General features: G+C 42.2%; 1 protein-coding gene across 1 annotated transcript; it reads left to right on the top strand.

Moving 5' to 3' along the window:
- Positions 1 to 1,042: 1,042 nt before the first annotated feature.
- Positions 1,043 to 15,637, top strand: LOC125485160 (N-alpha-acetyltransferase 80). The gene is made up of 2 exons (XM_048606694.1): positions 1,043 to 1,141; positions 14,109 to 15,637. The coding sequence occupies exons 1-2, from the start codon at positions 1,043 to 1,045 to the stop codon at positions 15,186 to 15,188; spliced, it is 1,179 nt and encodes a 392-aa protein (XP_048462651.1). The 3' UTR covers positions 15,189 to 15,637.
- Positions 15,638 to 24,865: the final 9,228 nt, after the last annotated feature.

Genomic DNA, 24,865 nt, shown 5'->3' with positions numbered 1-24,865 from the left:
CACTAGTGCAAGAAAAAATCAAGACCGCTGACCAGAAAATTTGGGTTTCAGTTTGTTCTGTAGGCGGAATCTTATTGAGCCCTGAACGATATGGGGTATCACGAAAAATCTGGGTAAGTTGTGAAGGACGTCAAATGAAGCATATCTCAATGTCAGGAACAACTAATTGCGGTTTTCAACAGATGTCTGGGCTCCAAGATGTGATTTTCGCTAGGTTCAGCAAGATGATTATTAAGGGGGTTGTTGCTTATTGTTGGCCTCATTAACTGCACATCTTGCCGCATAAGTAGGCTGCCGCCTACCACTTGCCACAAGGAAATGAGAGGCCAAAAACTCTCAACAAGAAAGCCTGAACTGGTACCCGGTGAATCCAGCTCACTTCTTGCTCCTCCGACCCTCTGTCTTGGACACCCAGCAATGAAATCTTGAGGCACACCATAAGACATACACCACACTCACTCCCTGTCCACTGCATTAAATACCTGCAAAACTCTCAGGATCATTATGGCACAGCTCTGATTCACTTACAGTATGCTTTTGCTCTGTGAAGCAGTATTTGGTGCAACAAGCATTGAAATAGTGCTGCAAGGATACTTTGTGCAAAGTGACAAATCCCCAGCTCACAGATTGGACCAAACAGCACTTCAGAATTGCTCACTTGTTCTTTAAGTGCTCACTAACCTTGAGCCAATCTGGAAGTTCCCAGCATCCCTGCTTTGCTTTGCCTTGCCTATTTGTGCTTTACGCATGCAGACACACGCACGCACGCACGCACACATTGTCATGGCCTTCGGCAGTACTCAGGTATATCAAGTGAGACAGTCTACAGTCTGGATGTCCCAGCACAGTAAGTCAGTGGGAGCCACCGTATCAGTCCAAAGGCTTGGACACAGTCAGTTGGCCACATAGGGTTGTCAGGGTCATGCTCCTCTCCTCATGGAGGCTAAGGAACTGAATGTTGGGCAGCCATCCACTAGTCCTCGCTCTTTTTTGCCCTGTTGTGGTTATTTTCTCCTGGAGAGAAGGGGTGGGAATTAGTTAGATGAAAGCAGTTGGCACAGCTGCTAATACTGGTACTGGTGGAGGAAAGGTAGTGACGTCTCCCGAACAAGAGTGTAGGCAGTGCAGAGGCCATGCAGAGGTAAGAGGGTAGTGGAGTTTGAGTGGGTGAAAGCAAGTGAGGAAAGTTACTGCATGCAATGGTGAGAGATGTTTGATGTTGTTAACCTTGGTAGAAGGTTAATGCAGTAACAGAGATAGCGTGCGTGTGGGATAGTAGAGAGGAGATGGTGGCACTTACTGTGGCCAAAGAGAAGGTCATTGACCATCTTCCTTCACTGCTGGGCATTCCTCTAGATGGCTGAGAACACAGTGATCCAGACAGCAACCGAGCAGGGTTGATGGCATGCCAGTCCTGGGAGAAGAGAACATCTCTGCATCGTCACATCCACCGCAATTTCCAAATGCCTGTCCACAAAGTGAGACACCAAGTTTCCCTTAACTACCATGTTTGCAGCAAATGTCACAAACTGTGCAGGGCAACTCCAGACTGACAGTGCTTGCCTGGGTGCACAACAGTCTTTTAAATATTATGAGGGGGTCAGAAATACTGGTCCATTCCTGAACATCCAGGCAACGTTCTTCCGGCTACAGTGAGTAGTAAAATTGAGCTGGCGTCAGAGTTGAGGAGTGCTGTGGGGCGAAGTAGATGGTTTATGTGGGTGAGTTTTGGTGTGATAGTGTGAGAAAGTTCAATAGGCCTCACAGAGGCAAACATTGCATAAAACTCAATAAAATTGACACTTATCCAATAAAGCATGAGATTCAGCCCAATCAGGAGAGAAAACAGAGGACCAGCATTCATTCACTTTATTTGGAACCAAACTTTGAGCCAGGAATGTAAAAATTCAAGGGGATAGGCCATGCTAATTTTTTTTAAAAGATTATTTTTGTGGATGAGGGGTGTTTGCATAAGGTATTTGAAATGCCTCATCGAGAGGCAGCAGGTCAGTTTTTTTTAACCTGCCTTAAATATACTTAACAGCAAGTCAAAAAGCATTCAAATTGGCAGGCACACCACTGGCTGCAGAGGTGGGCTTTTTAAGGAGCTTACTCTAGAATTGGCCATCTGTTCCGATCTTCAATTGTGCAGCAGATCCATCTTGCCTCACTGAGACCTTGACCCTCTCAAAATAATGACTGATCTTTGATTACCAACAGAAGCAGGTTGCCAGTCCGTAATTGGCCCTGTCACCAACAGTAAAACCTGAAATGAGTGCTTTGAATGAGACTTCTAGTGGGCAGATTTGTAGTTATCAATTGGTGAGGCGAGGAGTTGATGACCAGTACCTTAGAATGGCAATATGAGACCAGGGTCCCATTCTAATTTGCTGTGGGCTTCTTCCATGTTTTATGCTTCTGGCCTGTACAATTATTAAAGTTGCCTTCTTTTGGAACAAATGAGTGGTGATCTTTAAGTAACCATGGTGAAAAGCAAGGAGAGAGATGAGAAAGTACCTTAAGCAGTAAATCATACAAAAAGTTGTTAATATTTCGTCAACCAGAAACATTAACTCTGTTTGTCTCTGTACAGATGCTGCTAACCTGCTGAGTATTTAAAACAATTTTTGCTCTAGTGTTAGTCTTCCAGCATCTGAAGTATTTAGTGTAAGATGGCATTTGTGGCAATAGAGCAGGGACTTAGGGTTCCTCTTTGGCTGCAGTAAAGAACTTTCAACTAAAATGGGATTGGAGTTGTGCTAGTTAGATTGCAGTTCAAGTTCATGATCAGAAATGTTAAATTTACCATGAAGCAATTTATTCTATCGAGTTGTTTCTTTTCCTCCCCACATTAAAATGTACACTTGGATGTTTTTAAGAATGTTCACCAGGTGTACTTCTATTAATACAATTGACAACAAGTTTTTCACCAAAATTTATCACTTTTAATAAAGGTATCACTAAGAAACCCGATGTAATTTTTTTCTATTCATTTGTAGGATGTGGGTGTCACTGGCTGCCCATCCCTAGTTGCCCTTGAGAAGGTGGTGGTGAGCTGCCTTTTTGAACCGCTGCAGTCATCCTGCTGTAGGTTGACCACAATGCTATTGGGAGGGAATTCCAGGATTTTTGGTTGAAAATGATAAAAAAATCTATATTGAACAATTTAATAATTTATTACCATTTAATAATTTGTCACTGAAAATGACAAAAAAAACTACATTGAACCATTTAATAATTTAGTTTGCATATACTGATCAGTTTCTTAGTAAATTTGAATATTTCTTGATGAAAAATGTTTAAAGATGTGCCTAGTAAGGTCTGTGTGCATAGGAAAATTGGCACAATTTGAGGAAGCAAATGCAATTGCTGGAATCTCCAAAAAGATCTCAGAAAACACAAACATATTTGGGACTTATTTAAATTTATTCATCCACAGGATGTGGATGTCACTGGCTGGGCCAGTATTTATTTCCCAACCCTAGTTAAGAGTCAACCACATTACTGTGGGTGTGGAGTCACATAGGCCAAACCAGGTAAGGACGGCAGTTTCTTCCTTAAAGAGCATTAATGAACCAGATGTTTGTTTTCAAAAGTTGACAGTGGTTACATGGTCATACTCAGATTCTTAAATCCAGATTTTTATTAGGTTCAAATTCCACGATCTGCCATGGCGGTATTTGAACCCGGGCCTCAGAAATTATAGTCTAGCAATAATAGCACTAGGCCATCACCTCATCCGTGAAATCACATTTAATTCTCTGTTTAAAACACCCTGGTCCTTTTTGCTCATTCAGCTGATTGATCCTGAATTTGGACGCAAAGCAGCTAGAAAATCAATGTTGCATTGTGGGAGTTTAATGGTTTCAACCAGACCGAGGATCCAAATAAAATCACATCAGTTCTGTGGATGTTGAGATATGGGAAATTAAGCTTTAAATTAAGTAAGATGCTTTTATATTATGTAAGATTTTAGGTCCAATAACTTTTCCATTGTCAGTAGCATTTGCTGTTCAAGCAAAAATTGGCTGTGTGTACATAACTAAAATATGATGTGGAGGACCCAGTGTTGGACTGGGGTGGACAAAGTCAGAAGTCACACAACATCAGGTTATAGTTCAATAGCTTTATTTAAAATCACAAGCTTTCAGAGCATAGCCCCTTCGTCAGGTTTAGTGAGAGAGAAGCACACTGACACACAATTTATGGGCAGAGAGATCAAAAGATCATGCAAGTGGAGTGTTGAATAATAAGTCTCTGCGAGTGATCAAAAGTGTCAGTTAGTGTGAGTAAAGTGTCAACAGCTGAATAACAAGTAAAGGGATGACCTATGATCCAATTAAATGAGGCAGAGAGGTAATTACAAAAAATTTAAAATATGGTGCTGCTAGAGACAAACCAAATGACTGGAATAACATGATAAGTATAAGAGTCACATGCTGAGCGTCTAACCAAAGTAATAAGTAATCCAAAACTACAAACTAATTAAGTACAGAGATCACAACAATATATCAAGATGTCAGGACAATAAGGAAGATTTTACAGATTCAGGACAGTGTGGTGGGGTCACATGTAGCACAACATGAACCCAAGATCACGGTTGAGGCCATCTTCATAGGTACAAAACTTGGCTATCAGTCTCTGCTGGGCGATTTTGCATTGTTGTGTACCTTGAAGTCTGTCTTGGAGGACTCTTACCTGAAGATCAGAGGCTGAATGTCCTTCAACATTGAAGTGTTCCCCGATTGGAAGGGATCGGTCCTGTCTGGTGATTGTTGCGCAGTGTCCATTCATATGTTGTCAGAGAATCTGTATGATCTCGCCAATATACCATGCCTCAGGGCATTCTTGCCTGCAGCATATGAGACAAACAACATTTGCCGAGTCACGAGTATCTGCCGTGTACATGGTGGATGGTGTTCCCATGTGTAGTGATAGTATCCGTGCAGATGATCTGACGTCTTGCAGAGGTTGCCGTGACAGGGTTGTGTGGTGTTGTGTTCAATGTTGTCCTGAAGATTGGGTAGTTTGCTGCGAACAATGGTCTGTTTGAGGCTTGGAGGTTGTTTGAAGGTGAGAAGTAGAGGCATAGGGATGATCTTGCCAAGATTCTCATCATCAATGACATGTAAAAGGCTTCAAAGAACATGGTGTAGTCTCTCTGCTCCGGAGAAGTACTGGACGATGAAGGGTACTCTATCAGTCGTATCCTGTGTCTATCTTCTGAGGAAGTTGTTATTCGGCTGTTGACACTCACACCATCTGATACTTTTGATCACCTGCAGGGACGTATTATTCGACACTCCACTTTTTAAATTTTTTGCTCTCTCTTCCTGTAAGTGCTATGTCTGTGTGCTCTCTCACACTGCACCTGATGAAGGGACTGAGCTCCAAAAGCTTGTGATTTCAAATAAACATTTTGGGCTATTACCTGGTGTCGTGTGACTTATAACTAAAATAATCATACACCTGAGTAATTTTGATTTAGAAATTGTAACAATAGTGAGTGGGATTCAGTCATTAAATGCTGCAGTTTTCTATCAACTGAAACACAAACGTTTTAAAAGGCATAATAAAGTACAACACAACAGCTTTGTGAATGAAGAAAATATCTTCCTGATTGGTAATTTACTTGTCAAGATATAAAGCTTAACAGTGAGCAAACAAAAAATGTCATTTGTATGTGTTTAATCTGCCAATCTTATATAGTTGAAAAAGGGAATTGCTCAGAAATGTTCTTTGTGTAACTGTCACAAGAAGTTTAGTCACTTCCTGCTGCTTGGTTTTTGTCAAAACCCCTTCCCTGCTGTAAAAGAATCAGTTATGGTCCAGTTTTCTTTTAAACTGATTTCTACAATTTATTGCTAGGATAACATTTCCATTCAGAGTGTCATTTCGCCACTTGTTAAGTTGAATGCTGCCAGAAGTTCAAATATATATTCAGATGTATCTTTCTAAGTTATGAGAATCATTGTGTTCTTAAAATCTGTCTTGTATATTTTAGGGAAGTAAATACAGATGAGGACAAACTGCCACCAGCCTCTCTCCTTCCTTCCCTTCTCCTCCGTTCCAACTACCCTAACCCACTTTGAGATTAACTGTCCTGATTATCTATTAAATTTTGTTTCACGTTGAATTATTAACGGAATTATTGTTTTCTTCATAACTTCTTCAGTCATACATCCTTCGGCAAAATGTAAGCAGAGCTAAGAGATAGCCGTACTAAAAACAATGCTTTTGCCTGCGATGCTCATGCATATAGATATGCTTTTGTTTCTCTGTACAGTTGGAACTCATTTTCAATTTGAAACATATTTTTGCAGAATTACATATGTACTGTTACGGGATTGATCCCAAGTACATTGATCATTCATGCAATGATTAAATCTGCAGTTATGAATCCATATCAAGATAACAGAGAATGCACCAGTGTAGTGTAATAGGGGACTGGCATGACTTCGTTGTCATTAGGATTTTAGTAGAATCTAATAGTAGGCACGTAACATTTCAGTGCTTTATATATTTGTTAAAGATCTGAAAAATAGCCAGGAGTCATTGTAGATTTTTCTCAGAATCTTCATGGCCTTGGGTTGTTTCTGAACAAAGCAAACTGAGCAATTAAAAACTTGGTAAATATCAATGTTCACAAGCCAGCTGCTCCAAGACACCACAATCAATATCAGAAACACACCCCTCCTTTTAGTGCAGAGGTTTCTCTATCTTGAAAGTACCTCTACAATAACACTATAAGTTGTAGACTCGGGTCTTCCTCCAATTTCTTAGCGAAAGAATGACATGCATTTCAAAGTAAGCCTGGAGTGAATGGGGAGAAAATGATTAACCCAGCTGCCACTGTTTATGGCATTTGTCTTTCCATTTGGATCAAGCTGGGATATATTGTAAATATAGCACTTCTACATTAGAACATTACTGAGTGGCATTATAATGGAACAGAAACTAATTGAGTGAGACAATGGCTGCAATTTCCTGCAGTGAAAATCTTTTAGTATTACATGATACTCGGGTCAGATTATGAATCGGGGCAAAATGGAGTTTCTCCTCTTCCTGCATGACTTCCAGTTACTAATAGACTGTTATGACTTAACTGGGAAAAGTTAATCATGTTCTAGTTTTCCACCAGCCATCCCAAAATGTATAAAATCCTAATTATTTGATTTGATTTGATTAATTATTGTCTCATGAAATTAGGTCAGTGAAAAGGTTTGTTTTGCATGCAGTACAGGCAGATCATACCATACAAGGTCTATAGGGGTAATAGAACAGAGTGAGGAATACAATGTTACAGCTATAGTGAAGGTGTTTAAGCTTTTGTATCTTCTGCCCAACAGAAGAGGTTGGAAGAGATTATAACCAATATGTTGGCTGCCTTTCCGAGGCAGCAAGAAGTACAGATGGAGTCAATGGATGGCAGGTTGGTTTGCGTGATGGACTGGGCTGTGTTCACAACTCTCTGTAATTTCTTACAGCCCTGGGCAGAGTAGTTGCCATACCAAGCCGTGATGTGTCCAGATAGAATGGTTTCTGTGGTGCATCTATAAAAATTGGTAAGAGTCTTTATGGACATGCCAAATTTCCTTAGCCTCCAGAGGAAGTAGAGGCATTATTATGCTTTCTTGACTGATGCATCAACATGAGTGGACTAGAACAGATTATTGGTGATCGTCACTCCTAGGAACTTGACGCTTTCCATTGTCCTCACCTCAGCTCCATTGATGTAGACAGGGACATGCCCTCCACCTTGCTTCCTGAAGTCGATGACCAGCTCTTTCATTTTGCTGACATTGAGGAAGAGATTGTTAGCTTGACACCATACCACCAAGCACTCTATCTGTATTCTGTCTTCTCATTGTTTGAGATCCGGCCGACAACGGTGGTGCCATCAGCGAACTTATAGATGGAGTTAGGACAAAATTTGGCCACATAGTCATGAGTGTACAGGGAGTATAACGAGAGGCTGAGTACACAGCCTTGTGGGGCACCAGTGTTGAGCATTGTCATGGACCTGTTGCCTATTTCCACTGATTGTGGTCTGTGGATCAGGAAGTTGAGGATCCAGTTGCAGAGAATGGAGCAGAGACCTAGGTCTAGGAGTTTGGAGATTTGTTTGGTTGGAATTACAGTGTTGACGGCAGAGTTGTAATCAACGAGTAGGAGCCACCAAGGTTACCAGTTAGCTTGACTGCCTGTTTTTCAGGACAGAAAACATTCACACCATGTTTTGTCAGTGGACAGAAACAATTATTTATTGTAACACAATTAAATTTAATGAAAGACTGAGAAAAAAAAAGATTTCTTATCTACAACTATGTAAGTGTACCTCTTCAAAAATTGGACATACACACACACTCATTCACAGTTAAAAAACAAACTAAAGTTTACCACAGGAACTATCAGTGGAAAAAGAATATTAACAGGATAACCAAAATTCAGAAGATCAGGAATCCAGATTTCAAGAGTGGGGTTAAATGATCTCTCTCAGTCTTTGTTTTTTTTTATTTTTAGCAGTGATAATATGCTGTTATCTGCGCAGTGATGGTTGTTCTTTGATTTGATAGTTGACCAGATGGACCTAGTTCTTTTGTATTAGAATTCTTTCTTTTAAACTTTCCACCTTTTCCTATTGAGAGAGGGAGAGATGGATGCTTTCTGTTTGCAGACTCTGGATGTTTTTCTCTATTGCCCTGACACTTAAGCTTTTAACACTCTGTGTCATTCAGAGTTAAGCATTTGCCTAATTCAGTCTCAAATTGTGCTCTTCAGTGCTTCAAAGGCAACATTGTATTGCACAGCTCAAAAATTTGCAACACTTGATTTTCAAGTTAGAAAACTCTCTTGGTTTATCTCTAGCAATACAACGTCCATTTCAGTTTACATTTTAACAGTGAAAATCTGTAGTCTTTTACAAGACAAGCAACTTTCTGTGCATGTGATCAACATATCCTTTAATATCTTTGTAGCATGCAGCCAATTCATTTAATTGTTCAAGCCCTTTAATTTTTTGTACTAAAATGCCTTGAGAAGTTTTACTTTGTTAAAGTTGTAAATGAATATAATTTAGTGCATAATGTTTGAAACAGGAGGAAACCATTTAGTTCTTTGAACCTTATTTCTCATTGCCGATCTACCTCCACTTATTCTGCTTGTATTACCACTATATCCCTTAATTAATTTACTGGGTATCCAAATATTTGCTGACTTCTGTCTTAAATATACTCAACAACCGAGTATGCAAAGTTCAGTGGAGTGGAGGAGAATTCCATTATTCCATATCTCTTAGAGTGAAGAAATTTTTCTTCATCTCCATTATGAAAAGCCAACCCTTATTCTGAGACTTTGGCCTTTTGGGGAATATCGTCTCTGTATCACCATAATGTTTCAATGGGATCTCCTGTCACTTTTTTTAAACTCTACCAAACACAACCCACTCTACTCGGTGTCGAGTTGGAGGAGCACAGCAGGCCAGGCAGCATCAGAGGAGCAGGAAAGTTGACGTTTTGGGTGTTATCTCTGACTCCAGCATAGTTCTTACTATCTCCCAATCTACTCAATCTCTCCTCTTTGAATAATCTCCTTCTTCCAGGACTTATTCTATGGAACCATTGTTGCACTTTATCAGAACCATCCTATAGAGTAAGGAGAACAAAACTGTGGTAGTGGGATGGAATTTAAATGGCAGGGAACTCATCCTCTCCTAAGGAATTTTGTGGCAACCCGTCAACCAGATTGCTCTGAGTTTCTGACGAAACAGAATTCCTAACTACGGTGGAATCCCTGCAATGGGGCTCGCTGCCACACCATGATCACTTAATTGCAGCTTTTCAATAGCCTACCCCATAAAAATTGCCTCTCATCGGAGGCCAGTAACTCTTCAGTGCCAGCAATGCCACCTAGAACTGGTGGCTGGTGCTAGTATTACAATGAGACCTACCCAGATGATCAGCAGTGGGTCCTGCAGAAACAGGTAAGCAAGCACAATGGAATTCTCAGGGAGGGGATGCTGACTGCAGTGGATTGACCACAAGGCTTAATGGTAATAGCTTGCTGTGAGGAAACACCCTACTTCATCCTTGATCATTGTTAGATCATTGTCATTTCCTGTTAGTCATAGAGTCATACAACACAGAAGCAGACCCTTTGGTCCAACCAGTCCATGCTGAGCATAATCCTAAACTAAACTACTCCCATCTGCCTCCTCCTGGCCCATATCCCTCCAAATCATTCCTATTCACATGTCTATCGAAATGTCTTTTAAACTTTGTATTTGTCCCCACATCTACCACTTACTGAGGAAGTTCATTCCACACGCGAAACACCCCCTGTGTAAAAAATCTGCCTCTCTTTTTTAAATCTCTCTCCTCTCACTTAAAAATGTGCCCCCTAGGCTTGAAATCCCCCATACTCGGGAAAAGACAACTACCATTAACTCTATCTAAACCCCTCATTATTTTATAAACTTCTATAAGGTCGTGTCTCAACCTCCTACGCTCCAGTGAAAAAAGTCCCAGCCTATCCAGCCTTTCGTTATAAATCAAACCTTACATACCCTTTTTATGTCAAGCCTGCACCTCAATATTTTGAGAGCTGTTGGTTTTCAATATATGTCCACCAATCATGTTCTTTTATTTCACTGCCTTCTTTTATTTTCTCATCTACTCCGCATTTTGGTTTAGGCCCTCCAGTTCTGGACACATTGCTACCCTTCCATTTAATATACTAACCACCTGCTTGTCCACATGGCTTTTTAAAATAAAAAGAAAATTCTGTGGATGTTGAAAATCTGAAATTAAAACAACTTGCTAGAAAACCTTGGAAGGTCTAGCAGCATCTATGGTACAATGGAGAGAACAATTCGATATTCTCCTTTTCACACCTTCATTGGCACCTGTTTTCTCTCTATCTCTCCTTTACCACAGTCATCATCCCTCGATCTTCAGCTATGGGCACCCTCACATCTGTTCCACTTACTCTTCCTCCTTCTCCGTCAGCAGCATTAACAAAAAAACACCATTTTTAAGCTCCTTTCAGTTCTGAAGAGTCATATTAGATTTAAAACATTACTCTGTTTCCGTCTCCACAGATGCTGCCAGATCTGAGTTTTTCCAGCACATCCTATTTTATTCTTAAGATCAGCTGTTCAAAATATTCTTTCATCTTTGGTTTAATTCACTTCATTTCTTCTTCTCATTACTGCAAATCCAGCGCCAGCCCTTTTCACTTCATTAATGTATTGCTGCTAACAGGTTTTTATCATTCATCATTCCCATTTCTTTAATTTGTTATTAATATTCTGCTGCCCGCTGATCAGTTTGTATATTTCTTTAGTATATCATTGTCCTCTTTTCTGTGTTTATTAATCATGATCATACAGTAAAATTTTATTGATTCTGCATAGCTGGTGCGATATCAATTAAATGTTGTCTGCTTTAGTTGTTTTGCACTGTTCATGAGTAACATTTTGTTGTTGTTGTCGGGTGTAGTAATACATGTGGTCTGTGTTGGTCGTGGTTGTTTGAGTTTTCTTGTTGGGACTGAAAAAATATATATTTTGTTATAGAGATAGGAGGAACTGCCAATGCTGGAGAATCTGAGATAACACGGTGTAGAGCTGGATGAACACAGCAGGCCAAGCAGCATCACAGGAGCAGGAAAGTTGACGTTTTGGGTCGAGACCCTTCTTCAGAAATGGGGGAGGGGAAGGGGATTCTGAAATAAATAGGGAGGTGGATAGAAGATGGATAAAGGAGAAGATAGGTGGAGAGGAGACAGACAGGTCAAAAAGGCGGGGTTGGAGCCAGTAAAGGTGAATGTAGGTGGGGAGTTAGGGAGGAGATAGGTCGGTCCAGGGAGAACGGACAGGTCAAGGAGGAGGGATGAGGTTAGTGGGTACGAGATGGGGGTGGGGCTTGAGGTGGGAGGAGTGGTTAGGGGACGAGCTGGGCTGGTTTTGGGATGCGGTCGGGGGAGGGGAGATTTTGAAGCTTGTGAAGTCCACATTGATACCCTTGGGCTGCAGGGTTCCCAAGCGAAATATGAGATGCTGCTCCTGCAGCTTTCGTGTGGCATCATTGTGGCAATGCAGGAGGCCCAGGATGGACATGTCGTCCAAGGAGTGGGAGGGGGAGTTGAAATGGTTCACGACTGGGAGGTGTAGTTGTTTATTGTGAACTGAACGTAGGAGTTCCGCAAATATCGGCGCCGCCTCGTGTTCCCACGAGGAGCTCGAACAGTTCATCCACTTCACTAACACCTTCCACCCCAACCTTAAGTTCACCAGGACCATCTCTGATACCTCTCTCTTCTTCCTGGACCTCTCTATCTCTATCTCCATCTCCATCTCTGGCATCCACCTGGAAAACGTATCCATTTCAAGCCTACTGACTCCCACAGCTACCTAGAATACACCTCCTCTCACCCACCTTCCTACAAAAAGGCCATCCCCTATTCCCAATTCCTTCGCCTCTGCCGCATCTGCTCCCGAGATGAAGCATTCCACTCCCGGACATCCCAGATGTCCTCGTTTTTCAAGGACCGCAACTTCCCCTCCACAGTGGTCGAAAATGCCCTTGACGTGTCTCTCGCATTTCCCGCAACTCATCCCTCACACCCCCTACCCGCAATAACAACCAAAACAGAATCCCCCTCGTCCTCACGTACCACCCCATCAACCTCCGGATCCAACGCATCATCCTCCAACACTTCCGCCATCTGCAATCTGACCCCACTACCAAAGACATTTTTCCCTCCCCACCCTTATCTGCTTTCCGGAGGGACCACTCTCTCTGTGACTCCCTTGTCCGCTCCACACTCCCCTCCAGCCCCACCACCCCCGGCAGTTTTCCCTGCAACCGCAGGAAGTGCTACAGCTGCCCCTACACTTCCCCCCTCACCCCCATCCCAGGCCCTAAGAAGACCTTCCACATCAAACAGATGTTCACCTGCACATCTGCTAATGTGGTATACTGCATCCGCTGTTCCCGTTGTGGTCTCCTCTACATAGGGGAAACCAAGCGGAGGCTTGGGGACCGCTTTGCGGAACACCTACGCTCAGTTTGCAACAAACAACTACATCTCCCAGTCGCGAACCATTTCCACTCCCCCTCCCACTCCTTGGACGACATGTCCATCCTGGGCCTCCTGCATTGCCACAATGATGCCACCCGAAAGCTGCAGGAGCAGCATCTCATATTCCGCTTGGGAACCCTGCAGCCCAAGGGTATCAATGTGGACTTCACAAGCTTCAAAATCTCCCCTTCCCCGACCGCATCCCAAAACCAGCCCAGCTCGTCCCCTAACCATTCCTCCCACCTCAAGGCCCACCCCCATCTCCTACCCACTAACCTCATCCCTCCTCCTTGACCTGTCCGTCCTCCCTAACTCCCCACCTACATTCACCTTTACTGGCTCCAACCCCGCCTCTTTGACCTGTCTGTCTCCTCTCCACCTACCTTCTCCTTTATCCATCTTCTATCCACCTCCCTCTCTCTCCCTATTTATATCAGAATCCCCTTCCCCTCCCCCATTTCTGAAGAAGGGTCTCGACCCAAAACGTCAACTTTCCTGCTCCTGTGACGCTGCTTGGCCTGCTGTGTTCATCCAGCTCTACACTGTGTTATCTTATATTTTGTTATACCTTATTTTTAATTTTTCATCTTGTTAATCTTCAATCACCTATTACACTGACCACTTGACATTGCCTGCTATTTTTAGTCTACTGTCATGACATTTTCCAACGTCAGAATAAAACTTTATAATATTGTCTGGACCTTGTCTGTCCATGCACAATGGTGATTAACTAGTATATATTAAAAACAAATCTTAATGTGACCAGATGAAGATGAACTCTGCTGCAGTGGTGGCTTGCCAGTTTTTCATGATGTGACAGGACCTAATTGTATTGTGAGAGAAAAATTGCACATTCAAACAATAGATATGCTTTATTTTTATATTGATTACAGAATGAGAAATCTGGTTTATGGTATTTAAGTGTGATCTGCTCTCTTTCCCCAAAAATGAATATTCTTTTTGTTAGCACTTTAATATTAGCACATTGGTCACTCACTTGAACTCTAACATTTCATTGCTGTTAGTGTGAGAAGATTATTGCTGAAGATTTGAGAGCAGTTCCTCTGCATCACTATCCAGAGTTTGTGGAGGCCTGTGCAGACCTCATCAATGAAGAATGGAAGAGGAGCAAAGCATCTCGGATTCATTCACTCCATAAATCCTCCAATTGTTTTCCAGTTTGCCTCGTGTTGATAAGGACTGTGAAGAATGTAGACAATCCTAGGAATGAAACCAAAGGACAACTGTTGGGTCACAGCAGGCTCTCTCATGTAGTTGGCAAGCCCACAGGCTTATTTGTGGAGACAGTTGTTGTTGCTAAGGAATTCCGGGGCAAAGGTTATGGTAGAAAGTTAATGGAAGCCACAGAAACCTATGCCAAACGTCGTGGGTTCAACACGCTATATCTCAGTACTCATGATAAACAACATTTCTATTCCCATTTGGGATATGTGTTATCAAATCCAGTCCAGAATGCGGGGTCGATGACCACATTCATGCACATGGAATTCCTTGAAAAGTTGTCTGTGGGTTCTACTCTGCCACAGTCATCTAATTCCAGTCACTCTAAATCATTAAGGACAGTTTTAGGTTGTTCAAGTTATGTATGTTCAGGTATGACTACGCACCCTAAATCTCCAAATTCCTCATCAGCTCATTTACATTTACAGACCCCACACCCAACTCCTAAACCTCCCCCTATTTCACCACCTATTCCCCCTTTACAAATATCTACCCCTCCAATTTCTGCCTCTGCTCAAACATGTAAACTCAGTCCTCGTCCACCATCTCATCCAATCTCATCTTCCCTGTCAAATGGGTCAGTAACTTCTCGATCCAATTCCTTTGCCACATTCTCTCCACAACCTGGACAACATCAAGCTCCTGCGTCTTATTTGTCAACCCCTCCACAGTTAAATGTTTCACCCCCACACCCACCCCCCCTTCCACCCTCACAGTTAACCCAATTACCTTGTCATTCCCATACATCAGGAGACCACTACAGACCATTTCAGCAGAAAGGAAACACTACACAGAGCCTGTTGGAGACCCCCTATAGAGATGTCAAAGGACTTCCTGTCTTCTGGATGAAGAAGGAACTGTAACGATAAAACTGTGTTCTACATGTATGAAGGAAGCTATTTGACGACTGTTGTTGAGTCAGCTGCTGCCAACTGGAATGCAATGGGAAAGAAACTAAAAGGAGAACCTTAAGAACTAGTTGTTAGTAGTCTTTATAGTTGGATGGTTGCCTCAGTTAATATTTCAGACTGAGAACTATGTTACTGCTAAATTAATGTCAGTTTGTTAAAGAATGATAGAAATAACAGCCATCAAAATGTGTTTTAACCTGGAATGTATATTAGCGTGCAGGTGGCATTCTTGCATGGTCTTTTCCTGGAATAACATGTCCATCATACATGTGAAACCAGCTCCCTGGAAATTCAAGACATGCTATTCAAAATATCTCATAAAGCAATAATGTACTCAATAACTGTTCACTGTTTTGAGAAAATTCTATGTCAGTTGATGAATGTACAAAAGTATATGGTGTACATGATCATTTCTAAGTTTTCAGAGTGTTTTTTCCTGGTTTCTTTCCTTTCACTTGTATTTTACACCATGTCTTTAAATCTTCTGATTGGACACATTTCATTTTGACAGGCATATTTTTGAGCTTGCTGTTCTGAATTATGCACTTGCTATCAGGGTGGAAGCATCATCTTCAGCTAAACTCCTGAAGTCTCCCTTAGCAACAACGGGCCACTTTAAATTTACTATGAATGTCTTGTTCAGATAAGGTTCTAACATTACAGTAATTTTGTACTTTTAAAACATCAACATAAAAATTAACAGCCCTTATTCAAATCATGTAAACCAGAGGAAACATTGTACCTTAAATGTTTAGCACTTGACAGTGTTATACATGTGCTTAGTCTTCGTAAAGCTCCATTCTCCTTTAAGCCTAGATCCAGGAGGACAGTTCTTTGTTACATTTTTATCAAAAGAACATGTTTCTGCTGTATATTTGGAGAAACACGTTCTTTAATATTTTACCTTCATAGAATTGAAATGCCCAATCCAGGTCAGAACTTCAAAGTTGTGTGATGGATATTCTCCTCAGGAGTTCCAAGTGGATATTGTATTGGGGTTCCAAATCACACATTATTAATGCTGATGCTACAGAAGGACCAACAACACACTTCTCAGACTTATGTTTTTTTTATTATTTCAAATATTTATTCAACAAATACTATTTAATTCTTTTTAACAACTTGAAAAAGAAACACAAATATTCAACAACTGTTTGGATACCCTTTTGAGCATGTCCTATTTGTTGTTCAGGCAACAATAAAATAAATTCTTTTAATTGTTGAAATGTTCCCACACGTGGCTCACTGGCCATAGCACTTAGACCTGCAAAGTATCACTTCATATTACTAAATCAGACAATCATCAATTTTTGGACACAAGCAGTAATTTTAGCAAAATAACACAAACTGCAATATCTGTGAAAGTTTTTCTTTTCCCTCCCAGGTTTTTTTTAATAGAAACTCACTTGCATATTTCCTGAATTCAGATTCTGCCAGGAGTCCGCATAATTGGACAGTGTTTTATAATATTACTTTTTTTAAAAATAAATTTTTGCTTTAAAGATGGATCTTTGTAAATAAGATTAGTAATGCAACTGAAAAGGGATATATCACAAAACATGTTTTTAGTTGCAGTGTCAATACACTACCTGTGAATAGCATTTTTCTGAAAATGTTCAAAATCTCTTAGTGTCCTGTGCTCAAAATCATAGAGTTGTCCAGCACGGGAACAGACTCTTCGGTCCAACTCGTCCATGCCGACCATGTCTTTTGCCCGGCCCGACACCTCAGGCCCTGTCATCACATGGGCCGCTTTCAGCACAAACAATCCATTTTCCCCTACTTATGGTCACCATTGGCATGGAGTCATAGAGATGTACGGCACAGAAACAGATCCTTCTATCCAACATGCCCAAGCTAACCAGATATCCTAAATTAATTTAGTCCCATTGGCCAGCATTTAGCCCATTTCCCTCTAAACTCTTCCTATTCATATAACCATTCAAGTGCCTTTTAAATGTAATTGTACCAGCCTCCATCACTTTCTCTGGCAGCTCATTCCATACACGCACCACACTCTGAATGAAAACGTTGACCCTTAGGTCCCTTTTAAATCTCCCCCCCACCTCACCTTACGCCTGTGCTGTCTAGCTTTGGACTCCCCTATCCTGAGAAAAAGACCTTGGTTTTTCACCCTATCCGTGCCCTTTATGATTTTATAAACCTGTATAAGGTCCTCCCTCAGCCTCTGACACTCCAGGGGTAAAAGCCCCAGCCAATTCAGCCTCTCCCTATTAGCTCCAACCATGGCAACATCCTTGTTCTTGTAAATTCTTTCTGAACCCTTTCAAGTTTAGCAAATTGCTTTATTCATTCATGGCATGAGGGCATTGCTGGCTAGGCCAGCATTTTTTTTGCCAATCCCTAATTGCCCAGAGGGCAGTTATGAGTCAACCACATTGCTGTGGTTGTATTTCCTATAGCAAAGAGGCCAGAACTGAATGCAGTGTTCCAAAATGGGCCTAACCAATGTCCTGTACAGCTGTAACATGACATCCCAGATCTTGTACTCAAAGCACTCACTAGTAAAGGCAAGTGTACCAACGCCTTCTTCGCTACACTATCTGTCTGTGACTACACATTCAAGGAACTATGAATCTGCATCCCAAAATCTCTTTGTTTGGCGACGCTTCCCTGGACCTTATCATTAAGTGAATAAGTCCTGCCCCCATTTGCCTTACCAAAATGCAACACCTCACGTTTATGTAAGTTAAACTCCATCTACCACTCTTTCGCCCATCTGATCAAGATCCTTTTGTACTCTGAGATTACTTTCACTGTCCGCTACACCACCAATTCATCTGCAAACTTACTAACCATTCCTCCTATATTCAAATCCAAATCATTTATATAAATAACAAAAGGCAACGGGCCCAGCACCAATCCATGTGGCACACTGCTGGTCGCATGCCTCTAGTCCAAAAAACAAGTCTCTACTACCTTCAAGCCGATTTTGTATTCAAATGGCTAGGTCTCCCTGAATTCCATGTGATCTAACCTTGCTAATCAGTCCACAATGTGAAACCTTGGCAAACCTTTGTTTGTTTGGAAACTCCTTAAAGGTCTGCAAACAAGTGGAAACTGCCAATGGTGATTCATTCACAGTAGATGTGTCGCCAGTTTTCTGGATGGAGCTTGCTTCTAGCACAAAAACCTGAAATGCACTGAATAAAATTTGCTTTAACAATTCTGTGGTCCTTTCGGCCACCTGCATCAACATGGGGCAAATTACATCAAGAAAACAATTATAAACAAGTCAAACCCCAGATAGGTTAGAGAGGAAATGGGATCTTGCATGGACCAAAATTGTGTGGTGTCCTTTTCCTCACAAAACATTTTTTTTGATGGCTGATGTTCAGTATGTTCACGAAGGAAAGCAAGGAATATAGAAAGATCATTTGGCCTTTTTATATGGTATTTTAGCCCAGTTTCTCTACTTCTTTCCCAGCAGTACTTAACCATTATTACAACATGATTCTCACACACTGGCATGATACCACGTCAGAAGACTCACTCAAGTAGACATTGCGGTGAGTAACAGCAAGCCAGTTAAGGAAGGTAGCCATACTCGTTCTTGATTATGTTTTCACCAGATCTCCATAAGCACTGTTCCACAAAGGATCTGTATACAGTATTCAGCAGCCAGAGCTCTGTGTGATTTTTACCTTCTCTATTCCTGGAACAATGATAGTAACACACTACTGCCCCATTAGCAATTAATTGTTTAAGTGCATACCAAAACTAGTAGACCATTGAGAACTTCACTGTGTACAGTTTTAACCAAATTTAAAATCCAGATTATAATTAGACTCGAGAAACCAATGCCCTTTTAAGGTAGGAAATAGGAACAAGAGTTGATAGTTTGGCCACTTAAGCCTACTTCCCCATTCATTAGGATCATGGCTGATCCGATATTCCTCACATCCACTTTCCTGCATTTTCCCCATAATCCTTGATTGCCCTACTGAGCATGAATATAGCTATCTCAGCCTCAAATATGTACAAGGACTTTGCCCCCATAGCTCTCTGTGCCAAGGAGTTCCAAAAACTTTCAGCCCTCTGAGAGAAGAAATTCCTTATTTCAGTCTTAAATTGGTATTGCTTTATTTTGACACTATGCCTTCCAGTCCTAGGTTCTCCCATGAGGGGAAACATCCTCTCAACATTTACCCTGTCAAGCCCCTTAAGAATCCATACGTTTCAATGAGATCACTTCTTATTCTTCTAATTTCCAATGAGTAGAGTCCCAACCTGTTCAACCTTTGCTCTTATGATAATCTCTCCATACTGGAGATCATTTTAGTGAATCGTCTCTGAACTGCTCCAATAAAATGATGTACTTTCTTAAATAAGAGGACCAAAACTGTGCACAGTCCTCCAGATGTGGTCTCATCAGCATCTTATACAAATGCAGTAAGACTTCCCTTCTGTTATACTGCAACTCCCTTGAAATAAGACCAACACTCCGCTAGCCTTCCTGGGGCAGCATTGTGGCTCAGTGATTAGCATTGCTGCCTCATAGCACCAGGGACCCAGGTCCAAATCTACCCTTGGGTGACTGTGTGGAGTTTGCACATTCTCCCCATGTCTGACTGGGTTTCCTCCAACTTCTCTGGTTTCTTCCCACAGTCCAAAGATGTGTAGGTTAGGTGGATTAGCCACAGGAAAGGCAGGGATAGGGTAGGGGGATAGGCCTGGGTGCCATGCTCTTTGGAGGGTTGGTGTGGACTCAATGGGCAAAATAGCCTGCTTCCACACTGTAGGGATTCTGTGATCACTTGCGTCATCTGTGTGCTAGCTTTCTGTGTTTAGTACACAAGTAACCCCAACCACAAGCTTGCTATAGTTTTTCTCCATTGATACTCTGTTCTTTTGTTTTCCCTTCCAAAATGAGCAACTTGACATTTTTCCACGTTCTACTCCATTTGCCAACATTTTGCCCACATACTTAACCTATCAATATCGATGATAAAACAAAGGACAGTGAACACTGGAAATCTAAATAAAGGAGTTGCTGGAGAAACTCAGCAGGTCTGGCAATATCTGTGGAAAAAGAAACAGAACTAGTGTTTTAGGTCTAGTGACTTGTCTTCAGAACTGATCGTAGCTAGGAAAAGGTGGTGTATATGCGGAAGACAGAGGGTAACAGACTAAGTGATAGGTGGAATGGAGCCCAGAAAGAAAGATAGACAGAGAGATGGATCACCTTCCAGGTGAAGCAATGATTTACCTGCACTGCACGCAATCCAGTATCCTGTTTTCATTACTCACAATGTGGTTTCCTCTACATTAGGGGGATGAAACACAGACAGGGCAATGTTCCATCTGCAACAATTATTCTGAGCTTCCAGTTTCCTGCCACTCTTCAGCCCACTTCTACCAAAAAACAAGAGAACAAACCTAAAAGCATTCATAAATTAGCACTGAAATTGTTTCTAGCTAGCACAAACCAAAGGTATTTCTAGCATAATCAAGTTCAGAAATCACACAACACCAGGTTATAGTCCAACAGGTTTATTTGAACACACAAGCTTTCGGAGTCTTACTGTTTCTTCAGGTGTAAGTGAGAGAGGTAGTATCAGAGCCAGAATTTATAAGTAAAAGATCAAAGGGTCACACCACTGATGAGAATGTACTAAACGAACCTAAGATGCTGTTAAATCATTAATCAGTTGAAAGGTTTTAATTGATTAATATGTATACGTAAATCCCTGAATTCCTTTGAAGCCACTGTCCTGAGAGAACTAAAGGTTTTATCAGTGTAAAGAAGAGGTGACATTTTAGGTCAGACAATGCATGTTAAGTATGAGATAACAAGGTGTAGAGCTGGATGAACACAACAGGCCAAGCAGCATCAGAGGAGCAGGAAGGCTGATGTTTCGGGCCTAGACCCTTCTTCAGAAATGTGAGGTCTTTTTTAGAAGCTGTTTGTGTTTTGGTTAGGAGTCAGACTGGTTTTAAAAGTAAGAATTCATAAAACGCCACATTAACTGACTGTCTATAAATTGTGTGCCTTTTGAACAAAGTGGAATGTATCTGTAAATACAAATTCACCCCATAGAGTCACACGTGTGTGTGTGTGTGTGTGTGTGTGAGGGAAAGTGAGTAAGAGTGTGTGTGTTGGGGGGAGGGTGCGAGAGTGAGTGTGTGTGTGTGAGAGAGAGGGAGAGTGTGTGTGTGTGTGTGTGTGTATGGAGAGAGAGAGAGATTATGTGTGTGTGTATGGAGAGAGAGAGAGAGAGATTATGTGTGTGTGTGTGAGAGAGAGGGAGAGTGTGTGTGTGTGTGTGGAGAGAAAGTGTGTGTGTGTGTGTGAGAGAGAGAGAGAGAGACAGTGTGTGTATGACAGAGGATCTGTGTGAGAGTGTGCATGAGACTGAGGCAGTGTATGTATCAGAGAGAATCTGTGAGAGTGTGTGTACGAGAGAGAATCTGTGTGAGAGTGTGTGTGTGAGAGAGACAGTGTGTATATGAGAGAAGACCTGTGTGTGTGTTTACATAAGTGAGCGTGTGTTTATGTATGCATGTGCGTGTGTGTGTGATTGTATAGTGTGGAGGGGTCACCTGCAGTGCGACATGAAGCCAAGATCCTGGTTGAGGCCATCCTCATGGGTACCGAACTTGGCTATCAGCCTCTGCTCAGCGACTGTGCATTGTTGTGTATCCTGAAATCCATCTTGGAGGACATTTACCCAAAGATCCGAGGCTGAATGTCCTTGACCACTGAAGTGTTCACCCACTGGGAGGGAACATTCTTGTCTGGCGATTGTTGCGTAGTGTCCATTCATCCGTTGTTGTGGCATCTGCATGGTCTCGCTAATATACCACGCCTCGGAGCATCCTTGCCTGCAGTGTATGAGATAGACAATGTTGGCTGAGTCACATGAGTATCTGCCGTGCATGCGGTGGGTGGTATTCCCAAGTGTGATGGTAGTGTCCATGTGGAAGATCTGACATGTCTTGCAGGGGCTGACATGACAGGGCTTCATAGTGTTGTGGTCGATGTTGTCCTGAAGGCTGGGTAGTTTGCTGTGAACTCAACCACGTCTTCGGCACTCTACACCAGCATCCCCCACACATTCACTTACACAAACACACTGTCTCACACACACATACACTCTCTCTCTCTCTCATACACACATTCTCACACAGATCCTCGCTCATAGACACACTCTCTCAAGCATATGGGCGTACACACACACACACACACACACACACACACACACTCACTCACTCACTCACTCACTCTCCCCACAAACACACACACTGTCACTCTCCCCCACACACACACTCACTCTCGCACCCTCTCTCACACACGCCGAGACTCTCACTCTCCCTCACACACGCACACGCACATGTGAATCTATGGGGTGAATTTGTATTTGCAGATACAGTCTGTTTTGTTCAAAAAGCACACAATTTATAGACAGTCAGTCAATGTGGCTTTAGAAATAAAACCAGTCTGACTCCAAACCAAAACACAAACAGATTCTAAACAAGGCCTCATACCTAACATGCATTATGGGACCTAAAATGTCACCTCTTCTTTATACTGATAAAACCTTTAGTTCTCTCAGGACAGTGACTTCAAAGGAATTCAGGGATTTACATATACATATTAATCAATTAAAACCTTCCAACTGATTAAAGATTTAACAGCATCTTAGGTTTGTTTAGTACATCCTCATCAGTGGTGTGACCCTTTGATCTTTTACTTATAAATTCTGGGTTTGATACTACCTCTCTCACCAACACCTGAAGAAAGAGTAAGACTCCGAAAGCTTGTGTTTTCAAGTAAACCTGTTGGACTATAACCTGGTGTTGTGTAATTTCTGACATTGTCCACCCCAGTCCAACACCGGCACCTCCACATCGTAGCCTAATCAAACAATTGAATGCATTCTGCTGAAAGGCAGAAGAAAATTTTTATGACGTTTGCTAGAAAACTCTTGAATCCCACTTCCCATTACAGCTTCTCTTGTCACAACTACAGGAAAGTAAAGATCCAATGCAATTAAGGAGTAAAAACAATACTGTTCCACAAGTAAGATACAGAATGAATAAGCCATGAGATAGTCTGGTCTCCTACTGTATAAAACTCAAATAATATGTCAATAATGGAGAATTTAATGAACTCAGTATGACAACATACAATGCTTTAATTCAAAATACAGAGCGTAGGAGGTCCTTCACTTCTATCCTGTAAACCAAGGAGACCCATGTTTGCAATGTAACATAACCATTTGTGTGCTGTCCTTATATTATTTTATACTTTATTTTATTTCAATTATTATCTATAAATATATTATCAATTACAATTGCGACATTATTTGTTTTGTGAACAAAATTTGGCACTACTACCATGATAAGTTTTCAGCAGACCAGTTATCGATCTGTATATCACAGGGATCGTTCCCTCTGGAACACTCTGGTCCATTCCTCGACCACAAACACTGCTCCCACTTTCCATGCACGTTCCCATGTAACCACAGAAGGTGCAAAACCTGTCCCTTCACCTCCTCCCTGCTCACCATCCCAGGGCCTAAACAGGTCTTTTCAGATGAAGCAGCATTTCACCTGTACCTCCCCCAGTCTTGTGTATTGTGTTTGCTGCACCCAGTGTGGCCTACTCTACATTGGAGAAACCACATGCAGACTGGGTGACCGCTTTGGAATACCCCTCTAGTCCGTTTGCCAGCATGACTCCGACCTTCCTGTCACCGGTCATTTTAACACAGCGTCCTGCTCACATGTCCCCTTGTTTGTCCTTGGCATGCTGCAATGTACCAGTGAATCACAGCACAAACTGGAGGAACATCATCTCATACAAGATAACAAGGTGTAGAGCTGGATGAACACAGCAGGCCAAGCAGCATCAGAGGAGCAGGAAGGCTGACGTTTCGGACCTAGACCCTTCTTCAGAAATGGGGGAGGGGAAGGGGGTTCTGAAATAAATAGGGAGAGAGGGGGAGTTCAATAGAAGATGGATAGAGGAGAAGATAGGTGGAGAGGAGACAGACAGGTCAAAGAGGTGGGGATGGAGCCAGTAAAGGTGAGTGTAGGTGGGGAGATAGGGAGGAGATAGGTCAGTCCAGGGAGGACGGACAGGTCAAGGGGGCGGGATGAGGTTAGTAGGTAGGAGATGGGGATGGGACTTGAGGTGGGAGGAGGGGATAGGTGGGAGGAAGGACAGGTTAGGGAGGCGGGGACGAGCTGGGCTGGTTTTGGGATGCGGTAGGGGGAGGGGAGATTTTGAAGCTTGTGAAGTCCACATTGATACCATTGGGCTGCAGGGTTCCCAAGCGGAATATGAGTTGCTGTTCCTGCAACCTTCGGGTAACATCGTTGTGGCACTGCAGGAGGCCCAGGATGGACATGTCGTCTGCGGAATGGGAGGGGGAGTTGAAATGGTTCGCAACTGGGAGGTGCAGTTGTTTAGTGTGAACCGAGCGTAGGTGTTCTGCAAAGCGGTCCCCAAGCCTCCGCTTGGTTTCCCCGATGTAGAGGAGGCCACAACAGGAACAGCGGATGCAGTATACCACATTAGCAGACGTGCAGGTGAACATCTGCTTGATGTGGAAAGTCTTCTTGGAGCCTGGGATGGGGGTGAGGGGGGAGGTGTGGGGGCA

Source organism: Rhincodon typus, chromosome 16 (genome assembly GCF_021869965.1).
Source record: "Rhincodon typus isolate 14 chromosome 16, sRhiTyp1.1, whole genome shotgun sequence".
Classification (NCBI taxonomy): Eukaryota; Metazoa; Chordata; class Chondrichthyes; order Orectolobiformes; family Rhincodontidae; genus Rhincodon; species Rhincodon typus.
Note: the sequence above shows the minus strand (reverse complement) of the source record. Positions and strands in the feature narration are given on the sequence as shown.

Bases quoted from the DNA above. Each gene is read 5' to 3' on its own strand.
- LOC125485160 (XM_048606694.1), top strand. From the start codon at position 1,043: ATGAAAGCAGTTGGCACAGCTGCTAATACTGGTACTGGTGGAGGAAAG. The intron at 1,142-14,108 runs GTAAGAGGGTAG...CATTGCTGTTAG, and splicing joins AGTGCAGAGGCCATGCAGAG to TGTGAGAAGATTATTGCTGA.